We start from the raw sequence: 23,205 nt of genomic DNA on the forward strand, positions 1-23,205 counted from the left end.
TTCAGAAGACAAGGGCAGTGGATACTTGTGGACACCACCATTTGCAACTTGCCCTACAGACCATGACTGCCCTGACTTGGAAACATTTCACCGTTCCTGCAGTGTCACTGGGTCAAAATCCTGTAACTCCCTCCTTAATGGCATTGTAGATCTAAATACAGCAGGTGCACTGCAGCAGTTCAAGGAGGCAGCTGACCACCAACTTCTCAAGGGTAAATGAGGACAGGCAATGCTGGTCCAGTCAATGACACGCACATCCTGGAGGGGAGTTGGAAAGGGAAACAGAAGGCACTGGACCATTCATCACTCCAACAGAGACAGTATCGCTCCTCAGGGGATCCGATACATTTGCAAACTTTTCTGCTCACATGACACTCACATTCTTGCCTTTGGCATTCTACTAGCAGCAGCAGTGCAGCAATGAACTTATCGACGAGGAGAAATCAGCCAAATGGCTCCTACCTTCAGAAATGGCTGTTCAAATTCTGAAGGGAGGATACATATAAATCACCTCTCACTGGTGCCTGAGAACACAGTTATATATAAAGTTCCAGTTGGGCTGGAGCAGAACAGCACTTATCTTGAGCACAATTGAAAAATTAAAACATTAATTGGTTTTATTTCTCCTCTGTTCAAACCATTTTCTGCAATAAAACTCTGCAAACAGTAGAGAAGTGGAGCGGCAATGATGAAAATACAAAATCTTAACTGCAAGGGACCAGTAAATTGCTTCTTAATGTATTGTTGGTGTTGTGAGCTGTCAGCAGTGGGATTTGGTGGCGTTCATCTGCTGAGGCCCGACTGAACTCATTAATGAGAATGGACTGCAACTTCTTAAAGCAGTCTTCTTCAAAAAGTTGGAAGACCCCAGCTAGTTTTGAATCAGATTGAATCAGTGAGATGTGCAAAAGTGTTTTTCTTTCTCTCTCTCACTCCCAGGTGTGGCTGAGCTGGAAGGGTTTTCCTGGAGATATTTGCTGAGAATTTCCAGATGAAATCCATCTGAAAAATGCTTTCAATCACAAATGCAATACCTCTAAAGGGACACAAACCGATGAGTGTCCTATTTTTAGTTGACATGCTGCTGAATCTGGATTGCATCCTTCAAATACATGGGCTGTGTTATCAAAACCCATTCATTACCTACACTCTTTGCTAAAGTGGTTGATCTTTACAGACTCAATGGAAAATGGCAAGTCTCCACTGCCTTGTTCAAGAGGACATATCCTGTGTGACTTTTGACAGTTTATGTCAAATACAATTCAATAATGAAGGAGTAAAAAACATGTCATATTATTGGCTACTTTTAAAAAATTCTTTCACAGGATATGGGCATTGCTGCATTTATTGCCCGTCCCTAGTTGCCCTCGAGAAGGTGTGGGTGAGCTGCCTTCTTGAACTGCTGCTGTCCATTTGGTGCACATAGACTCACACTGTCCTGAGGGAGGGAGTTCCAGAATCTTGACTCAGAGACAGTGAAAGAAATGCAATATATTTTCAGGTCAGGATGGGGAGTGGCACATGCAACTGTGTTGTTCCTACACATCTGCTGCCCTCGTCCTTCTATGTAGAAGTGAATCATGGGTTCAGAAGGTGCTGTCTAAGGAGCTTGGATGAACTCTTCCGGTGCACCTTGTAGATAGCATTCACTGCTGCCTCTGAGCGGTGGCATCAAAGGGAGTGGATGCTTGTGGATGTGGTGCCAATCAAGCAGGCTACTTTGTTCTGGATGGAGTCAGACTTTTTGTTGGAAGCTGCACCCAATCAGGCAGGTGGGGAGTATTTCTTCACACTCCTAACTTGTGCCTCGTAGATGGTGGACAGTCTCTGGGGAGTCAGGAAGTGAATTACTTGCTGCAAGGTTCCTAGCCTCTGACCTACTCTTGTAGCCACAGTATTTATGTGTTGATATACGTTCTTATATGATCAACTGTTCTCAAATTGATGCCCCCTTTGTAATCTCCTCCATGACGACACTGACTACACTTAAAGTTCTCAACTGGAAAAACAGCTCATTTGAAGATATGGTAACCTGCCATATTCCACAAAGGATCACAGATGTTTCTCTTCATTAGAAGGAGACAATTATTACATAGTCTGAGGGACACCACTTCACATCAAGCATGTGGTACAATGAGGTAGCAGGCCTCCACGAACTACAAAGATTGATTCCACTTTGTCGCCATCATTTTGCTCCATACTCTAGCGAACTGAGCTAGCCAACCCTTATATACTTTGCTGTTTGTGCTTCTAAGGTTATGAAAGGCATCATACCAGTGTACACCTTCCTTTTTACAAGTACGGGATGCACCATCAAAACTATGAGTCGATGGGAGATTTGATTCTTTTGTCTCTATTTATATTGAATGTGTAGCTGTCTGGATCATGGCATCACATTGTAAAAGGCAACAATTCAGAGAATGGAGAACTTTCAAAAGACCTGTATTTACATAATGCCTTTCACAACCGTACAATGTCTTGAAGCATGTTACAGGCAATGACAAGCTTTTTGAAGGTTTTGTCACTGTGTCTATGCATGAATGTTGTCCGGAATATCACTATGGAAAACCTTGTTCGCAAAGTCACAGGCAACAGGCCAGGATTCCAATCGATTTCCACATCTACTCCTAAAGTAAGTACATCAGTAAGTATTTAAATGAAATAAAGATGACTGGTCCATCTCAGCGATGAGTAGTTGTCGTCTCTGGAGAGGGAAGGCTGAGTTTCCATTAGAAGGTCGAAGGTCAGATCAGTCAAAAGGTAACCAACTTGTGATATGACCTGGCCTGGCACTTCTCTGTAAAACTTCAGTCTGTGCGCGTTTACAATGTGCAGCTCCACGCCCTTGTAATCCAGGTCAGAAATCACATGACACTATGTTATAGTGCAAGAGGTTTATTTGAAGACACAAGCTTTCCTCCTTTCATTAGGTGTCTGAAAGTTTGTATCTTCAAATAAGCCTGTTGGACTGTAACCTGGTCTGATGTGATTTTTAACCTTGTCCACCCTGGTCCAACACTGGTACCTCCACACCTTGCAATCCAGCCCTTAGACCTCAAGTGACCCAATTCAATGTTTAGTTAAAACTTCCTGCTGGTTTATGCCTGTTGAATTTTTCAGGTCTCTGAGTTTTGGCAGGCTAGCTTTTAGATCTGCACACCTCAGATGGTTAATACATTAACTGTTAGAATCAACATTCCCATGAGACATGCAAGTCAACGACATGTAGTTGGCTCTAAAAAATAAGCCCAAGCTCGTGTTTCCCTGCTCTAAAGCAGCAAAAGAAATACAGCACAATAATCAAATATGGTTGCAAAATTCACTTTATAGACATCAAACAAACTCTTCACATCACCTCAGTGTTAGAGGCTAAACTGAAGTCAACAAAGTAATGATTACAATTCCAAAAACCTTGAAAAAGACTTTATCACTAAGAGCAACGTAGGATAAAGAACAACATTTGATCAGTAAATACTAGGCACAGTTAATAAGACCCTTCGTTAGTAAAGTACTCAAGTTGTACATCACCCAGCTCATGTACAGGTGCACCACAGCCATGTTTTTCTCCTCCTTTCTCCAAACCCTTAATCCCTTTTTACAAAAAGCAAAGCATCACTCAACTTCATGTCAAGATTCGTGTCTATCAGGGAGAGCAGTCAGCTTCTCTCTCGAAGCACACGGTTGGGGTCAGTTAGCTGTTTGGCTCTCAAGTTAAACGAACCTCGGTCGTGTCTGTCTCTCACTTGAGAGAGAGTAGCGCTGTGGTCCAGTATGTCCATGACAACTTCAGCTTTTAACAAAGCACAGTGCTGCAAAACACTCGTTGCTACACAAGCTGCCGTCTCACCACCTGATGCCCCTTAAAAAAAAAATCGATAAACAAAGGGTCTGAAGGTGCAGAGGAATAAAGCTTTACTGCTTCACTTGAAAAAAAGGTTTAAAGACAGAAATCTCTGCATTCAAGTGACAGAAAAGCATTTCTTCTGAAGAAAACAATACTAGACATTTTAAAAACCGAAAGGACTGCAGATGCTGGAAATCAGAAACAAAAACAGAAATTGTTAGAAAAGCTCTGCAGATCTGGCAGCATCTGTGAAGAGAAATCACACCTAAAGAAGAGGCACTTACCCAAAAATGTTAACTCTGATTTCTGTCCATAGACGCTGCCAGACTTGCTGGTCTTTTCCAGCAATTTCCATTTTTGACTCTAGGCATTTTAATAACAATTCACGATGTAGGATGGGAGCAGGTGACAGCAACAGGCACAGACACTGCTGAACATTGGGCTGTCAAATTGTAATTTTCAAGAAACCATACCTTTGAAAACCCAGGGCTAACATGAGGCTGTTGTTGAAGTGATAGTGGGAATTCCTGAGATGCTGCTAGGCCTGCTGTGTTCATCCAGCCTCACATTTTATTGCTACTGTTGAAGTTACCATTCTACTTTCTGCACAGCTCTCCTGCTCAATAACCAGAGGTTAATGCATATCTAAATGTTATTCTCCCACCACCAACACACCGCCATAGGAATCCCATGAATAATTACGATAAAACCTTTTTGGGATTTTGAAGAATAATGAAACAATGTCGTCGCTGGAGGCTAGGTCTGCACAAATTGCTAAATATAGGAGGGGACATGAAGATTGGATCCAATTAATTGTAGAGCGGTATAATTCTCTAAACAAGTCCAGAGTTTGAGGGAGGAAGGGGCATTTCACACATGGGGAGAAAAAGGTATTTAATTCTAACAAAACCATCACTTTGTCTCACTTGGTTTGAATGCTGGTTGACAAAGGAAGTATACGGCATTCTTTCTTAGACAGGCGTACGTCACCAGGAGATTCCAACAAACATTGCATTTTCCAACCCCATACTGCTGCAAAACTCCTCCCCATCCCGCTCTATGTACAAGGCACTCAGCATATTGTCACTGGGCAGGTCCTCTCCACCTGCCCCACAGTCACTGTGTACTAATCACCGAGGAACGACAGCTCAAAATGTCCTTTCCTTGAGCTGGCAATACAAAGGTTGGCATTGATTGTTTTTTTTACTGCTCTGCTGAGTTCTTCAGATTGTGCTCATACACAAACTCAGTGTAGTTTCTGTCCACGGTAGAGGGCACAGCCTGCGAGTCCCATGATCGTCCTGTGGGTTGCGAGCCATCAGTCTGGACCGGCCTGGACCGTGGAGCAGAGTGAGTGGTTAGTAGTGGGCAGACACGGTTGGAATTGGAAAGAAGAGGCTGACAGCAGCAAGAGGAGGGTGGCAAGAGTGCAAGGCTGCAGAAAGCGAGACGGAAAAGATTTCAAAAGCATTGACGTCTCCTTTACCAGGTTCATACACCCTTACTTCAGTATGTATTTTCACTTGCAACTCTCTCAATTCAATTTAATCCGGAGTGAGTTGACATTCTGAAATCTTTGAATGGTTGTCAATTTTTCAATGCCTATCATTTTTTAGAAGGGGCCTGTTTTATTAGTTCTAGCAATCACTCCTCTCAATACACACACAGACAGAGGAGGATTGGGACAACACATCCATAACAGCACGAGACAAAATTAGGCATGCCAGGGAATTCCTGGGAGGCCTGGCATTCCAACTAGAACTCTGTCAACAAACACAATGAACGGGACCCGATTTACAAACTACTGAAGAACAAAACAGGAAGTGATGCCAACTATCCCAGCAAATGGGCGTATATAAATAACAAGCGGGACAGAGCACCAACACTTCATCGCAGGCACACTGACGGTGTTACCAAGCAGGGTGATGAAACGTCTGCAATCAAACACACCAGTTTGGTGAGCAAATCTACAACCTCATCCACAATCCGAGCTACAAATCTTCTCAAAAGCATTAAACTTACTCATTCGTCATAGGTCTCGCCTCCTTTCAAATGGTCCAGGCAATGGGCCCTGTGTGAGAACCTCTCTGGCTATGTCGAGGGCGTCTTGAAACCCACTGTACAGCAAACCCCCAGCTTCTGTTGTGACACCACAGATTTCTTACAGAGACTCAGCAACCAGGGACCAAACTGCTCGTCACAATGGACATTGCGGCACTTTACACCAACATCCTCCACAACTACGGTGTCACTGCAACAGCCTCAGTACTCAATACCAACAGCTGCCAATTTCCAGACACCATCCTACAACTCATCCACTTCATCTTCCCCTTCGACGACCAGTTCCTCTTCCAGATGCTTGGAACATCTGTGGGGGCCAAATTCACACCCTAATATGCCAACATTTTCATGCATGAGTTTGAACAAAACTTCTTTGTTGCACAGGACCTCCAACCAGCACTGTATACCACATACATTGGCAACATTTTCTTCCTTTGGAATCCTGGTGAGGAATCGATAAAACAACTACTTAGGGACATCAACAAGTCTCATCGCACCAGACTTACCACGGACTACTCTTTAGAATCAGTCTCATTCCTAGACACATGCATCTCCATCAAGAATGGACACCTCAACATCTCACTCTACTGCAAGCCCACGTATAACCTCACGATGCTGCAATTCTCAACAAGCCCTATACATACACAGGATCTGTTCAGATGAGGAGGAACATGATGGACACCTGAAGGCACTGAAGACCCTCATAAAAATGAGGTATGATGCTCAGCCCATTGATCACCATTCGGATGTGTCACAGCAGAAAATTATAATGACCTTCTCAGAAGGGATACGCCTTCCAGTACTTCCTGGGAACAGAGAAACTACACCATGTTCTTTGTGGCCTTCAACACATCATCAATGATGATGAGCACCTTGCCAAGATCATCCCTACGTCTCCACTCCCCACCTTCCAACAACTGCCAAACCTGAAACAGACGATTGTTTGCAGCAAACTACCCAGCCTTCAAGACATCAACCACAATACCATATAAACCTGTTATGGCAACCTCTGCAAGACATGTCATATCATCAACATGGACACTACATCACATGTGTGGGACACCACCCACCACGCTTAGAGCAGGTAGTCCTGTGACTCGGCCAATGTTGTCTATCTCATATGCTGCAGGCAAGGATGCACCGAGGCACGGTATATTGGCGAAACCATGCAGATGCTACGACAAAGGATGAATGGACACTGTGCAACAAACACCAGACAGGGATATTCCCTCCCAGTGGGGGAATCACTTCAGGTGGTCAAGGACATTCAGATTCGAATTTTTGGGTAAGTGTCCTCTAAGGCAGACTTCAGGACACACACCCATGCAGAGTCACTGAGCAGAGGGTGACTGCCAAGTTCGGTACCCATGATGATGGCCTTAACCAGGATCTTGGGTTCATGTCACACTACAGGTGATACACCACACTATACACTCTCACACCTGCACACATACACAATCTCTTTCAAGCATGCACTCACATACGCAGATGCGCACACACTCTCCCCCTTCACACAGACACTCACTCTCTCTCTCTCTCTCTCTCTCTCTCTCTCTTCTCTCCCCAATCACCCACAAGCACACACACACATGCACACGCACACACACACACAGATGCATCCAGTTTTGGTCAAAAAGTACACAATTTGTAGACAGTCTATATGGTATTTTATAAATTGCTACTTTGGAAATAAAACCATTCTGACTCCAAGCTGATGCACAGCCAGATTCTAAATGCACTGTCTGACCTGGGATGTCACCTCTGGTATAGAGGGAACTAATAAAACCTTTCGCTATCTTGGGGTAATAACTTGATAGAAATTTGGGAATTTGCATTTAATCCTTTTTCACTGATTAAAGATTTAACAGCCACTGTAGGTTTGTTCAACGGATTTGCATCAATTCTATGACCCTTTGATCTTTTGCTTATAAATTCTGTGTATGATGCTACCCCTCTCACTGCCACCTGAAGGAGGAGTGAGGCTGAAAGCTTGTGCCTTCAAATAAACCTGCTGGATTATAACCTGGTGTCGTGTGATATTTAACCTTGTCTATCCCAGTCCAACACCGGCATCTCCACATCATGCTGAATATTCTTCAACTAGGGCCACTGCTGGCTGACCACAGTGAAATATCGATGGTGGTTATAATCAAGGCCAATGAGCACTCACCTCTTACAGAAAAAAAACAGAGAAATTAATCATTTGACTAAATCTGATCAATTGCCCGAACTCCAAATTGCAAAAAACAAAGCATCATGCACAGAAGATCCAATTGAATGAGCACAGTTAAATCGATTATGACTTTTTCCAGATATCATTGATGAAGACATGGCCTGGACCAAGTGCTGGCACTCTTGCATAATAAACAATTAAGTCTATCACCATCACTGAAGCACAAGCTTATTGGATGGCTCTGACAGAACACTTCAAAATTAAACATAGAATCAAACAATCATACTTAAAATTAAGCTCTGATGAAGAGTCCTAGGTATGACATGTTAGATTGCTCTCTCTTCAGGGATGCTGTGTGACTCACTGTGATCTCCAGCATTTGTTGTTTTCAGTACAAAGTCCAATGCCTGCAGTGATTTGCTCCTCAACTTAAAATTAATCTTCCTGGACAATATTCACCCGTCAACTACCGTGGTTAAAACAGAATACCTGGCTCCTGGTAGCTATAATATTTGTGGGATCTTGCTGCTGAGGTTGCCATACTTCCTCCACTACAGAAAATGATTGCACCCCACAAGTCCTTCATTACCTGAAACAAATCTTGGATTGCTCAGGGTCTGTGAAAGGCACTGTATACATAAAAAAAGAAAAATGACAGAAATCTCAGAGGCTGGTTCTAGAACAAGAGGAGGCCAGGTGGCCCATCATGTTCATACTGGCTGACTCTACAACAGCAAATCAGCTGGTTGCACTCACCCGCTCTTTTTTGGAAATGGCTAATTTTTCCCTTTCTTCAGGTGCTTTGCGAAAGCCCTTTCGAAAACAGTGATTGAATCAGTCTCCAGCACACCGTCTGACAGTGCATACCAGATCCTAACTACTAGCTGCATGAAGATGTTTTCCCATTTCTGGTTTTCTCTTTTAATTATTACTTCAAACTGATACCCACAGTTTATGAGAGATAATGGGAACTGCAGATGCTGGAGAATCCAAGATAATAAAGTGTGAAGCTGGATGAACACAGCAGGCCAAGCAGCATCTCAGGAGCACAAAAGCTGACGTTTCGGGCCTAGACCCTTCATCAGAGAGCTCTGATGAAACATCAGCTTTTGTGCTCCTGAGATGCTGCTTGGCCTGCTGTGTTCATCCAGCTTCACACTTTATTATCCCACAGTTTATGAGCCTTCCAATGAGTACAGCTTCTTCACTTCCATCTGCCCAGTCCTTTAAGATCTTAAAGCACCCTGAGGCAATCTACTCCACCCTCTCAAAATGACCAGAAACTTCACTTTGTCCCAAAAACACAGCCCTCAATCAAACCGTCCATTATGGTGTTTTCTCTTAAATCTTTCACGGACACTTACAGCCTGATTTTTTGAAAACAAACACTTTGAGTTTGAAAAATAAAATCTTCAAATCATGACATTTTTACAGATCTTATCCAACATTCAAGAGAATTTTGGAGTCATAGGGGCTTACAGCACAGAAACAGAAGCTTCAGTCCAACTCATCCATATCCTAAACTAATCCAGTCTCATTTGCCAACATTTGGCCCATTTGCCTCTAAACCCCTCCTATTCATTTGCCCATCCAGATGCTGTTTAAATGTTGTAATTATATCACTCAACACACTTGCTGTAGCAGCTCATTCCATACACACACCGACCTGTGTGTGAAAAGGTTGTCCCTCAGTTCTCTTTTAAACCTTTCTCCTATCACCATAAACCTATGCCCTCTAGTTTTGGACTCTCTTCCCCAGGGAAAAGACTTTGACTGTTCACCCTACTCATGCCCTTCATGCCACTGCATCAATTCACAAGGCCCACTGCTAGTTTAGGCTTTGTAATAGTCCAAGCTGAACAGCCCCTGCTCAATTCAATTTCACGCTTATGCGAATCAGGCCGCACGCTCTTTCCCCTACTGGCAAAAAATAATCGACCGGCAAGGCTCCTACTCCTGCTCCCGCCTGATATTACTAAAAGTCTGCAGAGTTGCAAAACCTCTGAAGTCCGGCCAGGGCCTCTCATTTGTTTCTGGGTCATATCACGTTAGTCTGTATGTGTCTGTGAGGGAAATACAGAAATTTGACCGGTATATGTGTGTACCCCGCGCAGAACGAATGCAAGAGACATCAATGCTTTCACAATAACATATGTAAAAAACTAAATATTTCAAGCGATAGCAGCGAAAGGCAATGAAGAAGTCTAGAATGAAAAACAACACACAGCGCGATATACAACATTCAGAAAACTGAGGATAACAATTCAATCTTTTTGCCCAATAATGACACTGGAGGAAAGCTGCTCTCACGTCTCTCGAAAACCAAGGCTGCAAAATCTGCCAGTCTTCAGTATTGCCACAGAACTAAACTGCCACATCGTCTTCATGCAGTTGTTTATTCAGAACAGAGCAAATCAGCAACATGCAATGTTAGCAACAGCGCTTCAGCACTTTCTTGAAACAGGCTCATACCTTCCCTTGTCCCTGAGCAAAAGAATACTCAATGGACATACTCTCCACAGATGAGGTAAGATGACATCTCCTACCAATTCCCTTATTTTAATAAATTGCTGGGCTGTCAGGAACGTTGCTCAAATATAAACAAATTAGTATTATTTATTGCACTATCAAGATTATGGGCCAAGCGCTGGAAGATGGGATGAGTATAGGTAGGTGATTGGTTTTGACTAACATAGATGTAATAGGCTTTTTTTTGCACTGTAGATCTCTAGGACTATGACTATTGCCATCAGCTACCTATGTACATACTGTTGGGTTCAGTGAGATAGGAATTAGATTAGGGATTGGAATAAAGATTCAAATGGATAAGAATGTCTGAACTCTGATGGAATTACTAGCCTTTTCATTCTTTACAGAAGTGACGGTTTGCATTAGTTACAACAATATTAATACATTTATTTGATTTAGGAAAAGGAACAGATCTTTGAAAATAGAAACTTTCTGGTTTAATTTTACCTTGCTGAGAAATGAGGATAGCTCGGAATATCATAGAATCCTTGCAGTTCTGAAAGAAGGGTCTGCACCGACCCTCTGATGAGCATCCCACCCTATCTCCATAACCCCACACTTACCATGGTTTACCCACCTAGCCTGCACGTTTTTGGACTGTGGGAGAAACCAGATCACCTGATGGGAATGCATGCAGACACAGGGAGAATGCGCAAACTCCAAACAGTCACAGGACGGAGCTGAGCCAGGTTCCTCGCACTGTGAGGCGGCAGTTCTAACAACTGACATGTGGAGAATTGCAACTTATGGACAGAATTAAGTTTTCCATTCTCAGTGATGCCATGCCCTAACCACAGTTACACTGCACTGGATAGCACTGTTTTTAACAGCTTCAGAGAGACACTGATAGTGACTTGGTCCTAACATCCATTTGCTGTTAACTGTGTCAATGGCAATAGAAAGTGGAGCGTTGAACCAAATACCACACCAGTGTAGGGATTAGATGACAGAGATTGCACTAGAAACAACCTAGTCAGATTCCCAAGGAACAGGATTTGGAATGTACCACTAGGGCTCGGCATCCTTACCAGCATTTGGCTGCTGCTTCCTTCATAAGGTCAGGTGGGTCAAGTCGAATATACAAAAGGGAAACATTGCACAGGGCAATTGGAGAGAATGGGCTTGATGGACTGAAGGGCCATCCATTTATAGATCACCATGGCTACTTAATGTTTAGTTTGCATGCAGTCAAACAAGTTAACAAAACAGGTTCAACTCTCCCTCCAGTCGCTGCTCGCAACTTTCTTAATCGCAGATTACGAAGGATGAATTTCAATTTATTCTCAAATGCCTAGTCATTGCTAAATTTTAAGCTTTGCCTGACCAAAGACAGTCCTTAGAACAGCTCACACCAAATAATCTGAAACCAAGCCTCATTTCCATGTCTTCTTCAATTCTCGCTGATTTTGGTTCATGCTTAGTTTCATCACTTTTTAAATCTATAGCCAGGCTACATCCTTATTTCAGGTGCCTGGATATTTAAGATGACGGACATAAAACTGAAGCATTAACTTCAATGGCTTGCAGCCTCCTGTTGGATGGTGGCCAATCAAATAGGCTCATTGACTGAACCAAGTTGCTCAATGCTACTACTATTGGCCAGCAGATATTTCAAGTTCATGTGACAACTTGAAAAGCTATTCCAATCCAACGGTAGTTTAAACATTTGCTTAAGTAAGGGTTAGAATAAGAATAAAATACAAAACAGGCAACGGGATCTTCACAGTGAAAAATCACAGAGCCTGAGTTTTCAATGCGCTTCCCCCGCAAACTTGAACATATTTGGCATGTGTGCATACATGCATGTGTTTGATTGATTGATCAAACCCTGGAATGAGTTGTCTGTCCTATATTATGACGGGCTTTTACTCTCCAGATTACAAGAATTGAAACGTATATAATTCTTGGAGGGGCTGAATGGAGCCTAATTCTAAGGGTATGGTCACAGGATAAGGGGTCGGTCATTTAGCACTGAGATGAGGAGAAAGTTCTTCATTCAGACAGTTGTGAATCTTTGGATTCCCCCAGCCCTGTGGTCAGTTATTGTGTATGTTCAAGATTGAGTGTGATAGATTCTTGAGCGTTAAGGAACAATGGGACTAGACATGAAAGTGGAGTGGATATAAACGGAAAGATGTCAACACCAAGGGCTGTAACAACTACTCCAGCTCTGGTTTATCACATTCAAACCTCTCATTCACCCCATACACACATAGAAATATTAATTTGGGGATTTGTGAAAACAGGAGCAAGCATTTTCTCTCTCTCTCTGTCCATGACCAGAAAATAAGGCATGCAGAAAATGGCCCTTCAGATTCATTCTGTTACGGTCACTGCACCCTAAAGCTCAGCCAGATCTCTCACAATAGCAATCAGCTTGAAGAGGAGAAACCATCACCCACCACCACTGGGAGAAACAAGCATATTCAACGGTTCTGCACTACGTTAAGCACTGCGGTTCCACCACCATGAGCACATAGTGTCCAGAGACTGAACAGATCAGAGATGAGACAAAAATCCAAAGAAACCATTTGATTTAATTGTTTCGATTTGGAGCTGCAGACCAGAGCAGCAGGCAATGCAGAATCAGAGGCCAGCAATGCATCAAGTGGCAGGGGTAGGCAGACCTCGATTAGAGCTCACCTTCAAACACTTACTTCAAAAATCATAAAATCAGAAGACGCTTGACACCAGGTTTATAGCTCAACAGGTTTATTTAAAATCCCAAACCTTTGGATTACAGCTGCTTTGTCAGGTTCACCTGATGAAGCAGCAGCACTCTAAAAGCTTGTGGTTTATAACCTGGTGGTGAGCACCTTCTGACTTTGTCCACCCCAGACAAACACCGGCAGATCTACATCTTTAACAATCCATCAACTGGTTCCCTGGCCAGACCCACTGAAAAACCAAGGCAAAAAAGGGACTGTGAAACTTCATTATTACCAACTCTTAGATATTAACATAGCTGCTGTCTTTAGGGGCTTATCTTTTACAGATGAGAACTTCTTCCACTGAGATTAAAGGAGCTTCCACAGAAGTGGAATTGGTAACACTGAGGTTCCATGTGTTTATTTGTCTTCAGGTCGTTCCTCCTAATCCATTTATTTGGATCAGGATTCATCTTCCCCAAGCCTTGGTAAGGACCTGCAAAGGGCTTTCCTGTTGATATTTCACTGTGGATACAGAGGCTTGGGTACTGTTTTAATTACTGATAACAGAAAGCAAGCAATGCTATGCATCTGAATGGTGGACAGATAGTCTCGTCCTGCAAGGGCAGTATGTTGCCCTCAGCTCTACGGCTTAGAACCAATCAATTCAGCCCATATTGGTGTTTGGACTGGTCTGGTAGATGTTTATCTGGTAGCAGCTTCCTCTGCAGAACAAGAGCTTCACTTCACTGCGGCATTTTTTATCTAAGTGTTTTTGTATTTGAACATCTTTGCTGGTAAATACAACCTTGTAAATAGAGTTCCTTCCTCATTAAAAGGTCTAACATTCAATTTGAAAAAGGAAAGCAACTCTGTCGCTCTGAGCTGCCCTGACTTGGAGTCACAGAAAAAACTTTGCTCAAATTGTTTCAATAAGTACAACTTGCATGGATAACAGCTCCTTGTGCCGATGATGGTAGGGGGGAGCTTTAAGGAGCTTCTTTTCAAAATAAAAACCTCATGCTGAATATGCAGGGATCTTGGGAATTCGCCATTGCCAAAAGTAGAAATTTGTGGTTTGCAAATTTTGATAACAAAGACCCATTAATAACCTCCCAAACAAAAATAAGGTGATACGAGGCCTCTAAATTCTTCAAAGCAATACACTAGCCATTTGAGTTCAGATTTTTTTTTGCTAGCCATTGAAGAGGACACTCACCGATATGAAACATTATATTTGACTTTTGAATGTCTAATGTGCCACAAAAATGTACAGTCCAAAAATCAGTTGTAAATCACATTCACTAAGTTTGTACAGTGAAATCATTGCCTTACGTTGTCCTAAAAGTTATACAATCACATTACTTTGGTTAACGCCTGCTCAAGGCCAATCATCCTTACCTCCTCTTCTCAGATTGGTTCAGGCCTGGGCTTCTGGGAAGGTTCTCTATTTCAATCGGTCCAGTGGCACTGGGTAATGAGGCTGTAACAGGGATGGCTGACTTCACCACTGCCGTCTTCAGAGAGAAAGAAAATTAAAGCAATTGACTGTGTGCAACATAGGACCAAACAACAAACACAGAAGAGATGAGTGTTCCTAGCCCAGTGAGGCAGGGTTGGAGGCAGAGGGGAGCCAGAAATATGGAGACAACCACATGAGGATGGTGCCACTGTCAGAAAACTTTACCAGGAGTTGTCTGTAACCTAATCAACTACCCACTACGGAGAGGCTGGTTAAGGTTAAGGACTCAGCGAGGCGCGACTTTGCAGCATCACCAGAAATTTCCAACCTGCAGGCACCTCGGCACGTGAAGTGGCACGCTCTGAAAACAGCCTCTCTGTGGCAAATCTGTGGAGACAAGGCCACAAATGTGGTCTCACCTGATCCAGCAGAGCTCCAGGGTCCTGACCCGGCTGAGGTAATTTTTACTGTCTGTATTCTGTGGCAGCCAGTGACAGCACACCCACATGGAGGTGCCCTCGCAGGTGTCTACCTACCTCAGCAGTGTCCACCCCTTCCCTGAACAGCTGGTGATACTGCTACTAGGTTGGTAGTCATAGGAGCCCACTGACCATGACTAACAGGATGCCAAGCAGGCAGGCAGCCAATTTGGCGCCTACTTCCAGGATGCTCGTGCTGCCGATCTCCGTGTAGGTCTCGGAGGCCCCATTCAGTCCTGAAATCTTCCGGAACATCCAGCCCTTCCACTTCACATTATAACACAACTCAACCCAAGCCAATCCCTGTGCCCTAAAATGCTCAACTATTTCCACAGACTTCCAAAATTATAGCACCCCGTCAAATCACAACAGTTCAAAAATGCTTCAGCAAATATATTACTTTTTGTCAAGTCATCAAAGAGTTATTGGGTAACAGTGTCCAACATGGGAATAAACTTTTGGGCTCCATTCTCCATGCAAAAACGAAGTACGAATCAGCCTTGACCTAACTGAATGGCAAAGTAAGCCAAATGTTACTACTCTACTACCAAGGAAGGACAGCTCAGGGCAGTATGTGTTGAGATTGAACGGTTGCATTTTTGGCACTTTGATTTATTGGTTTCACTTTGACTGAAAGAGACAATGTCAAATCAATGCCCCCATCATTAACTGAAAACTGAACCTGCACTTCCAATTTACTCTCATTTAATTCAATGTTTACTTGCAAACAAAACCATTTCAGGCCTACAGGAAGCATCAGTTGAGTAGGATTTCTGAATAGTATTGTCAGGGCGGGCCAGGCATGAGGGACTGAATCACCTCCTGCAATGTGTAACTCAATTAATGCAGAGCATCTGTCACGACCGCTGAATACTGAAGCTCAGACCATCTTCCAGTAGTTAAGCTCACCAAGCTGCTATGTTTCTTTTTCAAAGGTTTCCACTATGAATTCCATTAAAGACTCACACAGAAGAACTTAAAATTTCCTGAGGGTACGTAGTTGCCCGAGCTCCAAGGCCAACAGCAAGACAGCACATGATCTGCAACAGCCTTAGAGGTGAAGGCAAGCTATGCTGGAGATATAGCCAGACACATAACAATAACAGGCACGTACCTGGGAGGGAGGTTTCTGGTTTGCTGCATTATTGTGAGAACTGGTTCAAAAAGACAACAGAGAAAAGAATCATCGCAATTTTTAAAGGATAAAATCAAGTATTAAAATAACATTTAAATTATGACGATAGCCTTTTAATATATTCTGTACCAAAAGCTTCAAACTTGTCATTTTTCTTTTGTAGTGATGTCAATTGTTTAAAACAAGCATTTCACTACATTAAGACAGTGGAAACCATGACTATTACAATTAAACTCAAATCCGACAAACCATAATGATAGAATCATAAATCTGCAGTTTGGAAGCAGGCCATTCGGCCCATCAATTTGACTTTGACAGTCCGAAGAGCACCCCAACCAGACCAATCCCTGCTAGCCTGTCCCTTTTAACCCCACATTTCCCATGGATAATCCACCTAACGTGCACATCCCTGAACACTATGGGCAATTTAGCACGGCCAAGATGACAAGGTGTAGAGCTGGATGAACATAGAACATTACAGCACAGTACAGGCCCTTCGGCCCTTGATGTTGTGCCGACCTGTTGTACTGATCTCAAGCCCTTCTAACCGACACTATTCCATGTACGTCCATATGCTTATCCAATGACGACTTAAATGTACCTAAAGTTGGCGAATCTACTACCGTTGCAGGCAAAGCGTTCCATTCCCTTACTACTCTGAGTAAAGAAACTACCTCTGACATCTGTCCTATATCTTTCACCCCTTAATTTAAAGCTATGCCTTCTCGTGCTCGCCGTCACCATCCTAGGAAAAAGGCTCTCCCTATCCACCCTATCTAACCCTCTGATTATTTTATATGTCTCAATTAAGTCACCTCTCAACCTTCTTCTCTCTAATGAAAACAGCCTCAAGTCCCTCAGCCTTTCCTCATAAGACCTTCCCTCCACAGCAGGCCAAGCAGCATCTTAGGGGCAGAAAAGCTGTGTTCATCCAGCTCTACACCTTGTTATCTCAGATTCTTCAGTATCTGCAGCTCCAATTATCTCTTAGCATGGCCAATCCACCTAAGCTGCACAAGTTTGCACTGTGGGAAGAAACCCTCGCAGACACAGGGAGAACATGCAAACTCCACACAGACAGCCACCAGAGGATCGAACTGAACCTGGGTCCCTGGAGCGGTGAGGTGCCATGAGCCACCTTACCACTTGGTGGCAATAGATCCATATCCTGAGAACTGGGTTTAAAGCCAATAGAATTAAAGGATTTCACAGATGTCATAATTACATCATCCTTCAGGCTGGCTTGGTATCTGCCTTTCAAGTGGCCCTTTAAAAACGGTTCAATATGGGGCTCAACACTTAACTAAATGACAGTACTAAATCTTTATTACCACATAGTCAGAAGTCACATAACACCAAGTTATAGTCCAACAGGTTTATTTGGAATCACAAATTTTTAGAGTGCTGCCTCTGCCTCGAGTAACTAAATTGGTACCTCCACGTCATTTCCTACCACATTTCAGAAGAATAACCCCTCTTCTGCTCAGGCACCCCACAGTCTTTAGGACTCAACATTGGGTTCAACAATTGCAGAGCATGAACATCCTGTTCCTTATCTATTACCTTACCGCCATAATCACAGGGCCTGTCTTAAAGTGGGTTGTTTTCAGTACAGCCAACTCATTTTCAACTACTCATTGTTCCCATTCATACTTATCTAACTTCTCTACTTCCCTGTCCTACTATCAACAAGCCCTTTGTCTGCCTGCCCCTTCTCCTCTCTCTCTCTCTGAGGTCCCTCTCACCTCACTTTCCTCCCCCCGCCTCACCCTCTGACATCAGCATGAGTTCCACTATTTCTAGTTGCTTCGAAGGATCACTGGACTTGAAACGTTAAACTCTATTCTCCCTCTGCCGATGCAGCCAGCTCTGCTCCATTTCTCCAGTGCTTTCTGTTTCTATTTGTTTCAGATCCCCAGCGGCACTTCTAGGTTTTATTTCACCCATGGTCCTGACTAGCTTTACACCTTATGACATTGTACTCATGTTGCACACAATCTTACCACCCTTGCACAGGGGCTACTCACTAGACTTCAGAAGAGGAAAGTATAAATCTTTGGGAGTCTAATTTCAAACAGCTTGTTATGAATTCACATCCCCTTCTAGTTGTGTCTGGTCATGTCAGGACAGGAGGCCCCTTTAAAAGCAACACAACAGCAACGACAATCTGAGCACCAAGCAGGAGGAATTACTACAGCACTGTGATAAATGAGAACAAATTGCATTCAGCAGGAGGAGGAGAGGTTTGTCCTCCTCCACAGGCAAACTAGAGAAAATAAAAGATTAGTTTCAAGAGGCATGGAATTTTCTAGATTAACAGTGGCACAAGATGTCTTGCAAGAGGTTCAAACAAGCCCAATGACACCACAGCACCATACCATTTACCTTCATTGAATTATACAGTATAGAAAAGGCACCTTGGCCCAACGAGTCCCAAGCTACCCAAAGTACATCACGGCCCGCACTAGTCCCAAAGCCTTCAATGTTATCACACTTCAAGTGCTCATCCAAGTACTAATCTCCCAGGCATTACTTTCAAGACACCCACGATCTTTTGGGTGAAACAACATTTCCTGAAATCCCCTCTAAACCTCATTCCTTTTACTTTTAAAAAAAAACACCCCTTGCTATTGACCCTTCAATTAAGGGAAACAGTTGCTTTCGAACCAACCTGCCCAAGCCCCTCATAATCATGTATACCTCAATCAGGTGCCCCCTCGACCTTCTCTGCTCCAGAGAAAACAAGCCAAACTTATCCAGCCTCTAGTCATCACTGAAATGCTCCATCCCAAGCAGCATCCTGATGAATCATTTTTGTACCACTTCCTGGGCAAACGCATCATTCCAACAGTGCATTAACCAGAACTGCATACTGTACTCCAGCTTGTCCTAAACAACACATACGTTAACAGAATCTACAGCACAGGACAGCAAGCGGAAAAGGGAATATACAAGAGGATTAGAAGGTCCTTTTGAATCACTATAATATTAGTTCCATACGAACTGCGAGGTGTGAAAGCCAGCAAGGCTAATTAGTATCAGAGATAATGGGAACTGCAGATGCTGGAGAATCCAAGATAATAAAATGTGAAGCTGGATGAACACAGCAGGCCAAGCAGCATCTCAGGAGCACAAAAGCTGACGTTTCGGGCCTAGACCCTTCATCAGAGAGGGGGGTGGGGTGAGGGTTCTGGAATAAATAGGGAGAGAGGGGGAGGCGGACCGAAGATGGAGAGAAAAGAAGATAGGTGGAGAGAGTATAGGTGGGGAGGTAGGGAGGGGATAGGTCAGTCCAGGGAAGACGGACAGGTCAAGGAGGTGGGATGAGGTTAGTAGGTAGATGGGGGTGCGGCTTGGGGTGGGAGGAAGGGATGGGTGAGAGGAAGAACAGGTTAGGGAGGCAGAGACAGGTTGGACTGGTTTTGGGATGCAGTGGGTGGAGGGGAAGAGCTGGGCTGGTTGTGTGGTGCAGTGGGGGGAGGGGACGAACCGGGCTGGTTTGGGATGCGGTGGGGGAAGGGGAGATTTTGAAACTGGTGAAGTCCACATTGATACCATTAGGCTGCAGGGTTCCCAGGCGGAATATGAGTTGCTGTTCCTGCAACCTTCGGGTGGCATCATTGTGGCACTGCAGGAGGCCCATGATGGACATGTCATCTAAAGAATGGGAGGGGGAGTGGAAATGGTTTGCGACTGGGAGGTGCAGTTGTTTGTTGCGGACTGAGCGGAGGTGTTCTGCAAAGCGGTCTCCAAGCCTCCGCTTGGTTTCCCCAATGTAGAGGCAGCCACACCGGGTACAGTGGATGCAGTATACCACATTGGCAGATGTGCAGGTGAACCTCTGATTAATGTGAAATGTCATCTTGGGGCCTGGAATAGGGGTGAGGGAGGAGGTGTGGGGGCAAGTGTAGCATTTCCTGCGGTTGCAGGGGAAGGTGCCGGGTGTGGTGGGGTTGGAGGGCAGTGTGGAGCGAACAAGGGAGTCACGGTTTCTCCGGAAAGCAGACAGGGGTGGGGATGGAAAAATGTCTTGGGTGGTGGGGTCGGATTGTAGATGGTGGAAGTGTCAGAGGATGATGCGTTGTATCCAGAGGTTGGTGGGGTGGTGTGTGAGAACGAGGGGGATCCTCTTTGGGCGGCTGTGGCAGGGGCGGGGTGTGAGGGATGTGTTGCAGGAAATGCGGGAGACGCGGTCAAGGGCGTTCTCGATCACTGTGGGGGGGAAAGTTGCGGTCCTTGAAGAACTTGGACATCTGGGATGTGCGGGAGTGGAATGTCTTGTCGTGGGAGCAGATGCGGCGGAGGTGGAGGAATTGGGAATAGGGGACGGAATTTTTGCAGGAGGGTGGGTGGGAGGAGGTGTATTCTAGGTAGCTGTGGGAGTCGGTGGGCTTGAAATGGACATCAGTTACAAGCTGGTTGCCTGAGATGGAGACTGAGAGGTCCAGGAAGGTGAGGGATGTGCTGGAGATGGCCCGGAGATGGCCCAGGTGAACTGAAGGTTGGGGTGGAAGGCTAATTAGTATGGAGTGCACAATGATTTGAAGTAATATAAACTCTCAGACAGTCAAATAAAGTTCTTCTCTTCAGATAAAACCAATTTTTCATGCTTCAGAAAAGCCACAGAATCAGGAAACACACTAGAAAATACAAAGTTATTTACACTCTGGTGGATTCAAACCTGTTAGCAAAATGCCATTTCAATCTGCACCTATCTACTTCATCACCTTGACTGCCCACTCCCACCTCTGTAATTCTACCCTGACTCTGGCCTTGATTCAACTCATCTTCTGCTGAACTCCTCATCAATACTTTCAAGTCCACTAAGACCGACTATTCTGATAGCGACCACCACTGCTGGGTGCCCTCTTATTCTCCTCCCTACATATGGAGTCATAAGAAACAGAGAGCATGATTTTCAATTTTGCACAAAGTGCTATTCACCCAGGATTCACGTTCACTCACCTACATTGGCCTGCAGTCTTCAAATGTCTCAATTTTAAAATTATCACCCTGGTTTTTAAATCCCTCTCCAACCTCACTTCTCTGTACCACAGTGGCCTTCAAGGTAATGACAATTTTTCAAATTCTATCCACTTAAGAATCTACATTTTTAATCACATCTCCATTGGGGATGACTTCAGCTCCCAAGGCCCTCATCTCTGGGAACTTCATCTCGCTTTTCTTCTTTAAAACGTTTTTTTAATTCCTTGAATCCTACCTCTTGAGCCCAGACTTAAGTTTGCTTGCCCCAATATTAACTTATACGGCTTGGTATCAAATTTTGCTTGATAAAACTCCTCGGAAGCATCTTGTGACACTTTACTTTGTCAAAGGTAACATATAAGTGAAAATTGTTGTTGCTGGGATAACACTAAGTAAGGGCAGTGGAATTGGCGTTGGTATATTGGACTCAAAATGACTGTTTGTGGGTATCAGCACATTCTCACTGGTTACAATTCTGAACCGATCCTACATATGTTGGCGTGTGCACCCGTGAGTTTGCTATGAACAGAACCAGACTTCGCTATCATGTACAGCCTAACATTTACAGCCAATGCTTAGGCATATATCGTGAGCAACAGTTATATCTACGTAATTTTTATTCATACCATACAGCAAAGCAATAATTTTATTTGTATCATATTGAACATCACAGACTGTTAAAAGTACTACAAAACTATACTCTTGTCCTGTGGTAAAAAACAGGAAAATCTTGGGAATACACAGTAGCTGCCGGACCGGCAGGATATTTCCAGCATTTTGTGGTTTTATTTCAGATTTCCAACGTTTGCAGCATTTTGCTCTTGATTTATAGATTTTCCATGTGGTCCACAAAACAATGAATTAAAATCTTCTGAACAGACACTACCTGGTTGGTGACTGTCAGTCACCTCTTGCTTTGAAGTCAGAAAGACATTCACTTACCTCGGTTCCAAGTTTCTGTTGAAAGGATTCGCTGCAAGATTGCAAGTAACAGTAATCAGTAGCATTCTAGCAACGGTAGTATTTAATACATTATGTTGGTGCAGTAGAAAAATATATAAAGCAATCCAAAGTCAGTTTGAAACTAATATAATTATATCACTGTGTATTCCGTTCAAACCATAGCCCACAGAGTTTAAAATAATGGTGAAATATGTCCACTCACTCCTTGCAAACACCAACAAACATCTGACTTACAATAGGAGATATTTTCAACCCATTTGTTTCCAGCATCCCTGACGTAAATGCCTTCTCATATGGTGTTTAAGGTCAACGATTTTTATACTTACCCAATACGTCATCTTGCAACACTACAATAGTCAACCACTAAGTTATACATACACAAAACTAATTTAAAAAATCTCGAGAGATTGTTACCATGTAAGTTAACTATTTTCTGTGTGGGAGACTCTTTCTTTATAAATGCCGATCCCACTCACAGGGGCCCCAGTCTGAACTTGCAAGGGATGAGCATCAATAACCTGAAGGACAGCAGAAAGTGTGCGTCCTGGGAGTGTAGGACAGCAGAACTGGTGTGAGACAAATAGCGAAAGATCATGATCTGGAATGCACTGCCTGAAAAGGTAGCGGAAGCATATTCTACAGTGACTTTGAAGGGAAACATTGTTTCACTATGGAGAAAGAGCACGGCGTGAATCCAAATGGATAGGACTATCAAAGAACTAGTACGAGCCCAACAGTCTGAATGCCACCTCCTATACTGCAAGAACCTATTAAAGTAGCACAGAGGCCTGCTGCCCAATTTAGAGATGTTCCTCCTATCTACGAGGCCTTTCTAAGACAATCCTAGTTAGAAAGTAGTTTGCAGATACAGCAGGTCATAAAGGGAGACAAACAGAATCTGGGCAATTTTTTTGCTGAAGGAATA

General features: G+C 43.7%; 1 protein-coding gene across 2 annotated transcripts in view; it reads right to left on the minus strand.

Moving 5' to 3' along the window:
• Window positions 1-205: 205 nt before the first annotated feature.
• Window positions 206-23,205, minus strand: part of epb41l5 (erythrocyte membrane protein band 4.1 like 5) — a 111,792-nt gene continuing 88,792 nt past the window's right edge. Inside the window, exons 13-16 of one of the 2 annotated variants that reach the window (XM_048534021.2) lie at window positions 22,260-22,290; window positions 16,311-16,350; window positions 14,657-14,772; window positions 206-3,859 (exon numbers count right to left, since the gene is read on the minus strand). In XM_048534021.2, the coding sequence (XP_048389978.1) occupies window positions 3,844-3,859; window positions 14,657-14,772; window positions 16,311-16,350; window positions 22,260-22,290 (203 nt within the window). In that variant the 3' untranslated portion in view covers window positions 206-3,843. Of the gene's footprint in view, window positions 5,178-14,656; window positions 14,773-16,310; window positions 16,351-22,259; window positions 22,291-23,205 lie in introns of both variants that reach the window. The other variant, XM_048534020.2, reaches the window with a different exon arrangement.

The sequence above is a fragment of the Stegostoma tigrinum genome, chromosome 7 (assembly GCF_030684315.1).
Source record: "Stegostoma tigrinum isolate sSteTig4 chromosome 7, sSteTig4.hap1, whole genome shotgun sequence".
Lineage (NCBI taxonomy): Eukaryota > Metazoa > Chordata > Chondrichthyes > Orectolobiformes > Stegostomatidae > Stegostoma > Stegostoma tigrinum.